Source organism: Barbus barbus (genome assembly GCF_936440315.1).
Source record: "Barbus barbus genome assembly, chromosome: 40".
Lineage (NCBI taxonomy): Eukaryota > Metazoa > Chordata > Actinopteri > Cypriniformes > Cyprinidae > Barbus > Barbus barbus.
The window spans coordinates 13875470-13889973 of NC_136718.1; the positions used below are offsets into that span (position 1 = coordinate 13875470).

Below are 14504 nucleotides of genomic sequence, written 5' to 3' on the forward strand. Positions count from 1 at the left end.
AATTACAGGTGAGTTTGATCAGGTTTGGAGCTAAACCTTGCCGAACAGAGGCATCCAAATGGCCAGAGTTGCCCATCCCTGCCATAGAGCAAGGGTGTCCTATCCTGCTTCTCGAGGGCCACCTTCCTGAGTTTAGCTTCAGCCCTAATTAAACACAACCGAACAAGCTAATCAGGGTCTTCAGGATTACTTAAAACATCTGAGCAGGTGCGGTGGATAAGATTGGATGTAACCTTTGCACAAAATGGTTTGTAATACATGAAGCAGATTAGAACTTCTGTCTAGAAGATATTTGTAATTTTTACACCTGTGGGGCAACTTTCGTGATCTTGCCCTCAGCCCCATTAACCTATAGCAGGGATAGGCAATTTTGGTCCTAGAGAGTTTAGCTCCAACTCTAATCAAACACACATCTGAACAAGCTAATCAATGTCTTCAGGATAACTAAGGCTATAAGCAAAGTGAGTTTTTTTTTTTCCAGACTTTCTGAACTTGCCTACCTAAAAGGACCACTTCTTTTGTCTTTGTTTCTTCATGTGTAATCACAATTCTACATTCATTAATCTAAGCACACATGAAAGCAATCATCTTGTATCACTGGCACTGTACATCCTTGTATACTTCCTGTTGGGTCTACAGTGTGAGAAGTAATGCTGGCATGTGGCTGCTTTCCTCAGGTGGCGCGACGTATTGGCAGAATATTCTACATGACCAGCTTCCCGCTGGCCCTCCCGCTGCCGCCATCTGCTCTGCGCCCCACAGACAGAGACCCCCTGCCCACCGAGACCCGCCCTCCTTCTACCGGCAGCACTTCCTCCCCATTCAGCGTGCCCCCTCCTGCCTGCCGCGCCTCTCCTAAACAGGAGAACGGAAACCCCTCCTCAGCGGGAGCTTACGACTCCACTAAACCTCCCTCGTAGAATTGGCCATTAAAACTCTTGACTGCTTCTCCATATGGCAGAGGCAGTGCTTCAGGGAGGAGGTAAAAATGGAGAGAGAGGGCATGAAGGGGGCCCTCTTTGAACTATTCTTTCCTTCCTCTTACCCCCTCTACCCCTCCTCCCGAAAAAAAAAGCAAACTTGAGGACCTTTATGCAGAGGCACTTAATCTTTTTAGGAAAAGTGTGGAGAAAAGTGCAGAAAAACGAGAGACACTGATGAAACGACACAGGCTGAAACAGCTCCACCCTTCGCAGCGGCTGTGTGGAAGGTAAAATCCAAAGATGTGCAAATAGGGACTTGGGGACGAGACAGGAAGCATTAGAGTGTGCGAGAAATGAACGTGAGCAGACAGCTGCTCTTAAACGGCATGCCAGAAGGAAGGGAGACACATCCAGCGAACGTACGAGGTACACATACGACATAATTTTTTGTCAGATGTTGTAGGAAAGCAACATTCGCTGCGATAAACTCTTGTGGTACCTGACATTCTCGGGGAGCGGTGAACTTCGAAATAGACACTTTCTTTTTCTGCTTTCACGCCAACTCCTCCTCCTCCAACTTCCAGCTGTTTTAAATTCTCTGGAGTTGGTTTCGCTTCGAAAGACTAAATCCTCCAAAGAGGAGTAAATATAAGAACAGAATGGAACTCATTTGCAGTCTTGACCAATGCAACTATGCATTCCACAGTCCTAAACCAAAGATGGATGGATGTGGAATTTTCAAACGAGATCTAGCATTGATCTCTCCAGTGACGAAACAAGGTACACATACAGGGCGCCACTACTAAAGGAAGTGAAATGGAAAAGGACCTCAAAAAGAGAGATGTGTAAAGCACTTAGACTCCCTGTGACCAAAAGCCATCAGCCAAAGCAAATGACCCAAACGCTCACCCGGCAAACAGCTGGGCCCGTTTTAGTTTCACAATCCCTCGAAAAAAGAGCATTAGGGAAGGATGGACATCCCTCTCAATGCCTGTCCATAGATGGATTAATGCCATTGTGAGGTCACACTTACTGCTGTGGGAAAGACATGTTATCCTGAATTGTACAGAAACATGCTCAAGATGAGATGAGAATATACTGAAGATGAAATAAGTGGTACGCTTTGTCAAATGTAGTTGCACGAGTTAAAAATCTTTATTACTGAACAAAAAATGACTGGCTGACTCAGTGGTACTTTTGTTCATCTTTTTCTGTTTGCTGTGTATTCCAGTTGTAATAATCATGAGCCCCAATCTTAAATGCCACTTCAGCATATAAATGAGAAAAAAAATATTTATAGGAATTTGTTTGCTGTAGTTAGAGCAACGAAATATTAAATTGTCCTTAAATTGATCCCAAAGAACAATACTTTTCTCTTTGTTGCAGGGAAATGGAAGGCACAAAGCTCTTTATGCAAATCTTTTAAATTGTTTTTCTTTTTAAATATGTAAGCAATTAATTAAAATCGTCTCTAGATTTCCCATCAATGTTTTGTCTTCATCCTATTTTTCTATTCTCTGCTGGGTGAAATAAATCCTATTGCAAACTTGCAGATGCGCTCTCTTTTTTTCTTTGAGTAATATGTCTATTTCCAAACTCCTCCACAGTAGGGCAGGGAGCGGTGGCCACAGCGGACGGTAAATCCCCTGGTTAGGGGAGGGGGTGGGGGCAGGGTTCAGGTCAACAACAGCTGTCAGAGCGTCAGGTTCAGTCGCAGGCCAGGGCCCCTGTGGCCCCCGCCTAACCCAAAAAACAACTGACTCTCAGGGACGTCCACCATCCGCCCCTTAAAAAAAATCTTTTTACTACACCCGTGACTGTCAGTGCCAGGTGCTGCATGTGATAGACGAGTAAACCTGTTACCCAGACTCACGCAAACACAGGCATGATGCGTGCGGCAGCTCTAGTGCAAACTGAATTTACTCTAATGCAGCCCAGCTGACGTTCAGTCACAGTAGCCTGAATTTAATGTTGCTTGACGTTCTGAACAGCACCTCAAGCTGGGAGTGATGGAAAGAACAGTGCGCAAAATATGTATGCTCACACTCCCATTATGCAACTGGAAAGATGCTTCAGCCATAAACAACAGCTGTTACACCCAGTTGTGAGCATAAGAGAGGGTGATTTTAAAAAGGAATAAAATTGCTACCATTTACTGACCCTTTAAGGCGTTCTAAACCTTTGACTCTGTTTCATGAAATGCAAAAAGAGAACGTGTTGGACATGGGTTTCCTTGAACGAGATCAGTCTTAACTCCTAAACAAATTGTTCAGACTTGTGAACTGGATGAAAAAAAAAAAAAAAGTTAAACGAGGATAAATTTCATTTTTTGACTATTCTAGAAGAGTGGTCTTTCTTAACCAATTTCTTACTGCACCACTAGAGCTGTGTTGAGTGCTGGCAGCTTAAACGCTGCTTTAAAACATTTAGAAAAAGCCAAGCGGTTTCAGAAAGTGACGTGAAAGCACTGAAGGGGAGAGATGTTTTGGCGAGAGAACAGGCTGCTCTCTGTTTTCGTCTCTTCCTCTCTCCCCACCTGGGCAGCACAGCCTGGCAGTGGATGATACGAGCGTTTGGCAGCCTGGTGCTCAGGGCCGACCCCGTGCCTCCACCTCTGGCCTACCCATTCAACACCTCCAAACACAAGCAGTGCTCTCTGCACAATGCAACATCTCCAAATACTGAGCTGAAAAAAATAGTTTAGTAAAAGTTGAAGTTCAGATTTCAGAAGTTCAGAGTTTTTAATTTGACAACCTTACGACATGTTAGATTAATTTGTTTTGTTTCTCACACTATAAAATACAATGGTGCAAAAAAAAAAAAAAGTAAATTACTACAACAGGGGCTGTACATGGCTCTTAAAGGAACAGTTCACCGAAATGTATTTAATTTCTTGGTGAGCTATTGCTTTAATAACAGTATAAATCATGTTTGGATGTGAAATGTTGTTCCTGTGATGTAACACTGAGTTTAGTCCTGATCAGAGAGCTCCAGGTCCTCAACCATATCTTCATCTCCTTCAGCCACCTCCTTCAGCTCTGTCTTCAACATCTTCTTTGGTGCTTTGCCTTTAGAAGACGAGGGCGTCTTTTGGTCGCCACCTGAGACAATGATAAAAATGGGGAAAAGATAAATGGCAGTTAAAATGGGGAAAAGATAAATCTACAGTTAAGATGGTTGAAAAACATGAGCAGAATTGTGTTAAAACATATACAGAAGATTTTATAGTGAATATCTAACCCTAAACAAAGCCAATCCTAACTCATTACGGAAACATATGGTACCTGAATCATCCTCCTCCAAGTCATCTATATCCTCTTCATCATCGGTCAGGTCTGAGAGGTCCTCAAGGCCTTCATCGTCCTCATCAGAGTCACCCTTATCCTCTGTAAAAAAAAAATTAGTGATGAAATTGTTCAAAAATTAGTGATGGCCTAAATGGTGACGTTTAATTAGCGCTTCTCCGATGGTGCAATTGACTCAGCATCTTTCATATGCACACAACATATATAAACTACAGTCAATATTAATTGACAGATTGACAATATTAATTTCAATAATTTCTTGATTTAAAAAAAGATCAATATTTTAGACTATGGTGTTTTCAGTTTTCAAAACTGACTAGCACGTCTTCCATCTTATAATTACAAAATTCAATTTGACAAAAATTCAAACAATAAATGTTATTTTGACACTTTTAATGTGGTGTTAAAAACTGCTTTATCTGCCTCAGTTTAAGTGGCACATGAACTGATCATCTCTTTCTCTTCACTCCTAGTTGTAGCACAAAATAAACATGAATGAACAAAAAAACATTAAGAAAAGATACAGAAATGTATCTTAATGAAATGTAGCATGGGTGATGTAATCGCTCGATAAATAAAACAGTTTATAAATAAATGTCACAATATTACATTTACCTCAGGAAAGCCGTTTAATGTCTATAAGCTTGATAGTAGTTAGCTAGGAAAAAAAAAATCTAAAGAGGAGCATTCTGCTAAATAGATGCAGTATATTACATATTCATTAAATTTATACTTTACCTGTTAGTGATTTCTTTATTATTTCATGTATGTTTAAATAAATGTCATGTTATTACAAACACTGTTTAAATATTTCAACTGTGCAAATTTAAGCAGAAACATAATTATATCACTAAAAAGTTAAGAACATTAAAAACTGCCTTATTTGCTATTTAAATGTTTGCATTCAACAATTGATTTTTTTTTATTGAGTATTAAACTAATGTTATTTTCAGTTTTGGTTTTGCTGAATTATTTTTTTTTTTTTGAAGTGACATTCATCCAAGTATGGTGACCCATACTCGGAATTCGTGCTCTGCATTTAACCCATCCAACGTGCACACACACAGCAGTGAACACACACACACCGTGAACACACACCCGGAGCAGTGAACATACACCCGGAGCAGTGAACACACACACACCGTGAACATACACCCGGAGCAGTGAACACACACACACAGCAGTGAACATACACCCGGAGCAGTGAACACACACACACACCGTGAACATACACCCGGAGCAGTGAACACACACACACAGCAGTGAACATACACCCGGAGCAGTGAACACACACACACCGTGAACATACACCCGGAGCAGTGAACACACACACAGCAGTGAACATACACCCGGAGCAGTGAACACACACACACCGTGAACATACACCCGGAGCAGTGAACACACACACACACAGCAGTGAACATACACCCGGAGCAGTGAACACACACACACCGTGAACATACACCCGGAGCAGTGAACACACACACACCGTGAACATACACCCGGAGCAGTGAACACACACACACCGTGAACATACACCCGGAGCAGTGAACACACACACACAGCAGTGAACATACACCCGGAGCAGTGAACACACACACACCGTGAACACACACCCGGAGCAGTGGGCAGCCATTTTATGCTGCAGCGCCCGGGGAGCAGTTGGGGGTTCGGTGCCTTGCTCAAGGGCACCTCAGTCGTGGTATTGAGGGTGGAGAGAGCGCTGTACATTCACTCCCCCCACCTACAATCCCTGCCGGCCCGAGACTCGAACCCGCAACCTTTGGATCACGAGTCCAACTCTCTAACCTCTCTATGCCAAAATTAAAATTTTGGCATTTCAGTTAAAAAAAAACAAACAGTGCTTCACTATTTAAAATATAAAGATTTGGTCTGCCGCTAAAATGTCTTTTGACTTGTTATATTTACTTTTCACTAAGTGAATACGTTATCATAGTTATGACGTTACATTTAACTTTTAAGACAATCTATACACATGAACTCCCATTAAACACACAACAAAAAGAGCTTGCTTGATTCTAGTGGAAGAGTTCGTTTAGAAACTAGATACACCGCAGCTGACCGACCCATGCTGCTCACGCATAGGATACTATTTACATGACAAAAATAGAGGCTAGCTTCTGACGGCAATTTAGCCTCGCTAATCCAGAGGGGTGTGTGGGAGTGTCTCGTGCTCTCTGAAGAGGACGGGGTTGAAATCCCTGAGCTTTGAAGTGGGATTTGATTAGATGCTGCCTGGGAGGTGAATGGCAGCACAGACACCTCCCCAGCCAGGCACCCTCCACCCTAATTACCCAGCACACACTGGAGCCAGCCAGCGGGGGGAACCGAGCTTAACACCAGGCGCACACCTTGCTGCTGAGAGGAGCCTCATGCATCTTAATATAACCGGCGACCGGCTGACCGGAGAGTTCAGAGAGGGTACAGAAAGTCCACCAGGAGCACGAGGCAAAGACGTTAATGACTGCCTGTGGGCTGATCAATACAGTGAAAATGTAAGAAGGGGGGAATCGAAGACACAATCTACAGTGTTGTTCTCAGCTCTGAAAACAGCCATGACACAGAAACACTGAAGATGAGGGTGTTTACAAAATCTCCACTTTAAGATGGAGAAAGCACAAGCCAAGTCTTTGAGAACGTTGAAGGCATTAAATGATCTGGCACACTGCAGCGACAACAAAATGACAAACACGACTCAAGAATATTCAGGACACTCCTGGAAAAGAGATTTTTAATCTCAGTGAGGTTCTCTCCTGGTTAAATAAAGGCAATAAATATTAACGGGCCAAAAGCAGATCAACCCAGCAGGTAGTGAAACACACCAAAACAAAAGAGACAAACAAACTAGAAGTTGGGAGAAGTCATCAGACTACCTCAAAATAGTGACAAACGGATACAGCACATTAATTGGACAATACTGGGCCAACCTGAGTTTATTCCAATGAGAATATCAACTTGTCAATAATTCAAATGATGGAAACTTGATATTAAGATGAAAAAATTCAATCTGTTTCTGCCTTTCCAACTGTGGTTGAATAAACTATCAATTTTAATAGTGTACAGAATCAATGATTGGGGTTATGCTCACAAAGGCGATATTTATTTGATCAAAGATACAGTAAAAAATTATTTTGTTAAATATTAAAAAATAACTTTAGTTTTTAAAATATCCTAAATAAATCTTTAATTTTAATAATTATTTAAATAATTTTAATATATTAAAATTGATTCATCATGTGATGGCAAAGCGGTCTTATTCCAGTCTTCAGTGTCACATGATCCTTCAGAAATAATTCTAACATGATGATTTGGTGCACAAGAAATCTTTCTTAATATTATGCTGAAAACATATTAATATCTTAGTATTATATGCCGGAAACAGTTGTGCTAATCAATAATTTTCTGAAAACCATGTGCTAATCAATAATTTTCTGAAAACCATGATACAAATTTTTCAGGAATGAATAAAATTTTTAAAAAGAAAAGCATTTACTTGAAATATTTTTTGTAACGTTATTTATTTACTGTACTTTTGATCAATGTGTGCCCTTACTGAACAAAAGTAGTAATGTCTTTTAAAAAAACCCTGCAATATATAATAATATTACTAAAAGGGTATATTACCACTATTATATACATATCCTCCAGCACAACCAGTAGCAGTCAGATCCTGTAATAGCCAGTTCAGGGTACGGATATGTAAATATTGTTACGTCATGTGAATGCACAATGACTTTATAAATAACAGTCTCTTCCTTCCACTTCCACTCTCTCTCACTACAGTGACGACTCCTAGGGTCACACCAGCCGCTTATATTAAATCTCTGCCATGTGACCGCCATAAAACCAACTGCAGAAGTGAAAATGTCTCAATCAAAAGTGTCGAAAAGTGAAATATATTTTTTGGTTTGGAAAAGGAGTAAAACAGAACAACAAATCAACAACAAAAAAGAGCTTTCTGTTTGACAATATGCAACTGAGACCACAAATTAATATATTAGGGGTCATGTGACTGTATTCCTCGGGTCTAAGTGCTGGAGGTATGGGGCCAGTTAAGCTGTGTTGGTGAAGGAACGGCCACTAACATCTTTCCAAGCGAATGTTTTGAATTACAAACCCCCACTGGGATCCAAGTATGCAAAAAAAAGCTTCCTGTAAGAGAGAGCGAGAGACAGAATGAGAGAGAGATTTGTAGGGACTCCACACAATGAGCACCAGATGTAAAAAAAAAAAAAAGCCCTTCCTCTCGCCTCCCACCTCCATGGGACTTTTTCTGCGGCTGTCGGCCTGTCGGCTCATGGGCGGGAGGAGTGGGAGCGTGTGGCATGTGTCCGACACATGACCCAGCACACAACTCCAGATATAGAGTTAAAGAGGAGAGGCAAGTGCATGTCTGACAGCTGACCTGCCCTCCACTGAGATCCATTCACAGACAGAGAAAGAGAACACGAGCGAGCGATATTGGGCTCACACATCTGAAATGTATTTATTTTGTTAGTTAATTGTTATATAATTGTTCTTTATTTTTGAAATATGTAATACAGTTTCCTGCTTCCATGGAAATGCTTCTAAATATTCAATGTCAACTGTCAAAGATAATTTTTCAAATCCAACATGAAACCAAAATTATTTGCACATAGTATTGGAATATCTAATGAATATGTATCTTTACAATCTTTCAACAAAATGTTTAACCTTGCTCCAACTCTAAAAAAGCCCTTCAGTTGACATCAAGCCCTCTTATTTTTCAGCTCCTCCCTTCTAATCCTGTCATATAGAGACCTACAATCAGTTAAATAAATTCCCTTAAATTTTTTCCCATAAAATGTGCTTAATTTACACATCCTAAGGCATTCGAGATACAAATGAGTTTTTTCATTAAACCAGATTTGGAAAAGTTAAGCATTACATCACTTACCCATCAGTGGATGCTTTGCAGTGAATGGGTGCCGTCAGAACTAGTTAAAACAGCTGATAAAAATGTCACAATAATCCACAAGTAATGTAAGTAATTCACAAGCTGCATGTTTGTAATAAATCAATAAACAACTTAAGATGATGATTTTTTTTTTTTACTTCAAAACGCTGCTTTCGGCTAAAATACACGCCCTCTATCCATAATATAGTTTTTTTCCATTGAAAAAGTCCGCTTGTCTGAATCAGGAGAGAAAAATGCATGGATCAAGCACCACTTACAAGCCAAAACAGTTCTAAACAAATATTTCGGTGAATTTTGATGTAAGAGGACAACAGGGGATGGACTTTTTCACTGGAGGAAGCATTATCATGGACTCGTGTCCATAGGCGACAGGTTAAAGTTAAAATGTCTTAAATGACAGATTTGTTTCTTACAAACACAAAGCTTTTCACTTCACAATGAGTTAATTGACAGACTGGTGTGGGAATTATTTGTGCATTATTGTAATGTTTTTACCGCCTTTTTTTACTCTCATTCTAACGGCACCCATTCACTGCAGAGGATCCATTGGTGAGCTAGTGATGTAATGCTAAATTTGATAAAAAATCTGTTCCGATGAACAAACAAACTCATTTACATCTTGGTTGGCATGAGAGAAAATTTCCAACAAATTTCATTTTTGGGTGAACTACTCCTTTAAGCATTACAACAAAACAGAGATAAAATAAAGTTGCACTACAATAGATCTTTTGGGTTTAAATGTTCTGTTTCAGAACCCATCTCTGAGATGAGAATCTTCTGACAGCGCAGAGCAATGGACTACAGCCTCCCAGTGACAAAGAAAGGCATTACAGGAAAATAAAACTCTAGGAATCTTTCCCATTGCACGTTAAACATGCATTTGTATGGTTTATGCATTAGTTGCAATACAGGAACTGGGTAATATATTAACGTGAAGCCTTACCTTTGGATTTGAACAGGTCGCCGTCATCATCGTCATCACTATCTGACTCCTTGTCTGCTTTCTTTTCTTCAGCCTTCTTGCGTTTGATCTCAGGGAGATTCAAGTCCTCCATCTAAATTAAAAAGCGATGGGAAAAAAAAGATCATTTTTTTTCTAGTTGATGTACAATGAGCTATTCTTTGAGTTTCCTTCCATCTCATTAACATCAGATGTCAAAAAAATTAGTCACTGATGAAACTGGGTATTCAACCCCTTCATCTATCTATCTATCTATCTATCTATCTATCTATCTATCTATCTATCTATCTATCTATCTATCTATCTATCTATCTCTCTCTCTATATATATATATATTAATACTACAAATGATTCAAATTAATAATATCATATATATTATAAATAATAAAGTTATATTATATAATATTATAATAATAATATTATTCTCTCCAAAAAACATAATGGGACATGTGTGTGTGTGTGTGTGTGTGTTGATGGAGGAAGTGGCAGAGGCAAGAGGGAGGCAGTGGTAATCAGATCTGTGCGTGGGGACTTGGTGGATCAAAGCCTGGGACACAGCCCTGAGCGCTATAATATTCTTCCTGTAGCACTAGCCCTGCCGCCTCCTCCGCCAATCTGCCGCTTCCTAGACGCCAACACTCCGCCTGGTGTCATCTCCATTATCTCCCTATGGACACGCTCCAGCTCCACACATACACGAACACACACAGTAGGTGCTTTCACAGAACCAGCACTACAGTTTTCACAAAGATGATCACATCTGTGCATTTAATTTAAGACTAGCATTAAAATAGCATTTGGATAAACAGCCATCTCGATATATATTTATAATCCAAATAATGAGATTCTTTCTGAAGATCAAACCATAGCATTATGACGACACTTTCAATGGAAAAAAAAAAATTGAGGACCTGTCTAAATCTAACTTCCTCTGAAAGGTGTGGTTTGGATTATTTGGGTCTAATGGTAATCGTGGATGTGGTTTTGGCATTTTTACCCTTTCTTTTCCAGAGATCTCCAACTGAATCTCCTTTTCACGAAGTTTCTTCCACTGGCTGTAATATTTAGTGAGTGGAGTGCCTTCCTCTGCTACTTGCTTCTCCCAGGCCGCCTGTAAACACACCAAAATAAACACACAACGAATGCTACTGCATGTTCACCCATAGGAGAGCTGAACAAAAGGGATCTCAATACACATTCTCAACAAAATAAAGCCATAAAGTTACTAAAAACGTACAATTGTTTGACATGTGTACACACAGGCCTGCTCTGTTATTGTGAATCATTCAATACCCCCCAAAACACACACACACACACACACCAGCAAGTCTGGAACATCTCAGAAAACAAAGATTGTAAGGTCTATCACTATACTCTAAAGTGTATTACTGAAGCATCAGGCCAATCGTAGTGGACCAAGAAGCGACCCTTGGTGCACACCTTTTCTCTGAAACAGCAAAAATAAGTGGCCAATAGAAGGATAAAGGGGCAGGGGAGAGTGTAAGAGAGTGAATCCCTGCCAGCCTTTCCTTAAAGGTCTTTGTGGATGATATTGATCAGGTAAAATGAGATTATTTGACCTCCAAATTCAATAGACCGTAATAAATCTCAACTTCAGTCTACAGTTAGCTAAGCTTATTTATAACAATTTGCAGTGGTTTGTAGAATAGTGAAAATGATCAAAGCTAGAAAAGGGCGCAATATGCTCCTTGCTTGATGCAACAGACCCAAACAAAGCTAACAGATGTGTACATGACCAGTGAGGATGAGCTCCCTGGCAAACTGGGAGTTTCATCCTTTGAAGCATCTGTTCAACTACTGCTGTGCACATTCTGGAAGGAAATCCTGATGCGATCACTCAGCATTGGCGCTAAGGCTAAAACGAACCGCAAGAAATTACAACGCAATGTTTAGGCCATTTCAATGCTTGGCATACATGCACACTGAGCTTTGGTGGCAAGCAGGTGAGACAGAATTTCAAGTTTAAGAGTGCTGATTTTTTCATATAACCAATATAATTAATATAAATAACTAATAAGCAATTAATTTAAATAAAACTAAAATTTAAACTAAATTAAAATGAGAAATGAAACAAGTTTAACCTGAAGTACTAAAATTACCAATTGAAATAAAACTTGAATTAAAATAAAACTTGAATTAAAATAAATTATAACTATTTAGAAATATGTAAATGAAAAAAACAAAAAAATTTACAAAAAAATGAAAATTTTAAATAAAAAAATTAAAACAACACTAGGTATTTAGGAATATATTTATTTAACCTCTGTGTGAAGTGTTAGGGTTAGTATTAGAGCTGATGGAGGCACTGGTACAATCCATAGAGACAGATATTTGTTTGTTGGACTGATCTGTGGGGCATGCGGCTTTATGCAGCTGTGCTGGCGGTAGTGCCGGGTGAGAAGTTTGCCATGCCACCCTCGTTACTAAAGGACATCTTTCCCGCTGGCCGGAGCCCAGCGACAGACGCACCCCGGCGTGGTGCCATGCTGTCTGCATGCTCTGCCCTGCTGCATCTCTCCCTACGGCTCAACATTACACAGAGGAGAGACACAGACCCTTCCACCCCTCCTTCATTTCAGTCTTAAACGGCCTTAAATATTTATCAGAAGCACGAGTCGGTCCAGAGACAGCAAGGGGCAGGGAGGAGAGATGAACGGGCTGTGCGTCGGCAGGGGTGACAAATGAGAGCGGAGATGGAGATGAATGGAGCCGAGATCTCGCCCCAGAGAGGAAGCAACTTCTCACCTTCTCTCACAACCTTCCCCCCTGCCGTCCCCTCATTTTTTTCTTCCTACCAGTTTCATCATTATCAGCCCAGTCAGCTCCAGGGTTATTAACTGAAACTGCTATGAACTGCTAAATTTGCATTAAAAATAAAGAAAGAAAATGAATCATAAACGTGCACTACAATATGGTCAACAACTAAGCAGAATTATAAAGAAAATTAATGATATAGTTTTAATTAAACTAATATATATATTTTAAGCTATTTTGCCATCTGATTGATATAGAAAACAACCAACACAGTTCACTTTCTGCATACGTTTCGAAATCTTAATTCTAGAATTTTTAAATGTGTGACAATAATAATAATTATTAGTTTTAGTATTAATATTTATTATTAGTAGTAATAGTAATAAACTATATATATATACAGTGCCCTCCAAAAGTATGGGAACAGTAAAGACAAAATTGCTCTGTTGGCTGTGGAGTCAAGACATTTACAAATATGATTAAAAGATGAATATGAGACAAAATGTAACATTTTATTATTGGGTAATTCAACTCAGATGTTTTATCAGCTAAGAAGATCAGCACTTTTAGAGTTTCATCTCTCTATCTGATGTGAGCATAAGTATTGGAACAGTTGCCTCACAGGTCTTTCTAAGTGATCAGCTGTGTCCTGTTGCATTCATTCTTCAGATATTAAAAGCAGGGAATGTGTCGTATCAGTTATATCCATTACTTCTGCATTCTGAATCTTGCATTCGATGATGACACACACAAACCAGGATGAAGATGAGGGAGCTGACTTTGAGAGAAAAGCAAGCAATTTGGATTCTAAAAGAAAAGAGGAAGTCAATTAGAGCTCTAGCAAAAACAAAGGGCATGGAGAAATCAAGAGTTTGGTAACCACCAGCAACCAACAATTACCTGTTCGGCTGAGAAAACAACAGTAGTTGATGACAGACAAATCACAAAAGCTGTGAAAATGAACCCTAAAAGACGTGTCTGTAAAATCACCAACAACTTCCAGAAAGCCGGAGTGATGCTCTGACAATCTACTGTCCTCAGGAGACTTTGACACAGAATTACAGATGCTACACAGCAAGATGCAAACCTCTGACCAGCACCAAAAATAGAAAGGCAAGATTAGAGTTTGCAAAAAAGCACAAAGGTGAGCCAGAAGAGTTTTGGAACTGTGTTTATGGACCGATGAGACACAGATGAACCTATATCTAAGTGATGGGAAAGCAAAAATTTGGAGAAAAAAAAAGGGAACTGCAAATGATCCCAAGCATACAGCCTCATCTACAAGGATGGTGGAGGTGGTGTCATGGCATGGGCATGCATGGCTGCCTCTGGAACAGGCTCTCTCAACTTCACTGATGACTTAAATGTATGATGACAGTAGCAGAATGAATTTGGAAGGGTACAAAACCATCTTGCCTAACAATATTCAAGAAAATGCCACCAGATTCATTGGGAAGTGCTTCATATTGCATCAGGACAATGACCCAAAACACCCTGCCAGTTCAGTCAAGGAGTTTATAAGAGCAAAGAAATGGAGAGTCTTGGATTGCCCAAGTCAATCTCCAGATTTAAATCCGATT

The 14504-nt window shown here is 39.8% G+C and overlaps 2 protein-coding genes across 3 annotated transcripts in view; one reads left to right on the forward strand and one right to left on the reverse strand.

Moving 5' to 3' along the window:
* LOC306859867 (sterile alpha motif domain-containing protein 11-like) overlaps positions 1-2474 on the forward strand; it is a 63858-nt gene extending 61384 nt beyond the window's left edge. For both annotated transcript variants that reach the window (XM_079401243.1, XM_079401244.1), the window contains exon 13: positions 678-2474. In XM_079401243.1, the coding sequence (XP_079257369.1) occupies positions 678-920 (243 nt within the window). In that variant the 3' untranslated portion in view covers positions 921-2474. The remainder of the gene's footprint in view (positions 1-677) is intronic.
* Positions 2387-14504, reverse strand: part of LOC306859868 (nucleolar complex protein 2 homolog) — a 36990-nt gene continuing 24872 nt past the window's right edge. The window contains exons 16-19 of the mRNA XM_079401245.1: positions 11147-11260; positions 10132-10243; positions 4208-4309; positions 2387-4024 (exon numbers count right to left, since the gene is read on the reverse strand). Of these exons, the coding sequence (XP_079257371.1) occupies positions 3894-4024; positions 4208-4309; positions 10132-10243; positions 11147-11260 (459 nt within the window). The 3' untranslated portion in view covers positions 2387-3893. The remainder of the gene's footprint in view (positions 4025-4207; positions 4310-10131; positions 10244-11146; positions 11261-14504) is intronic.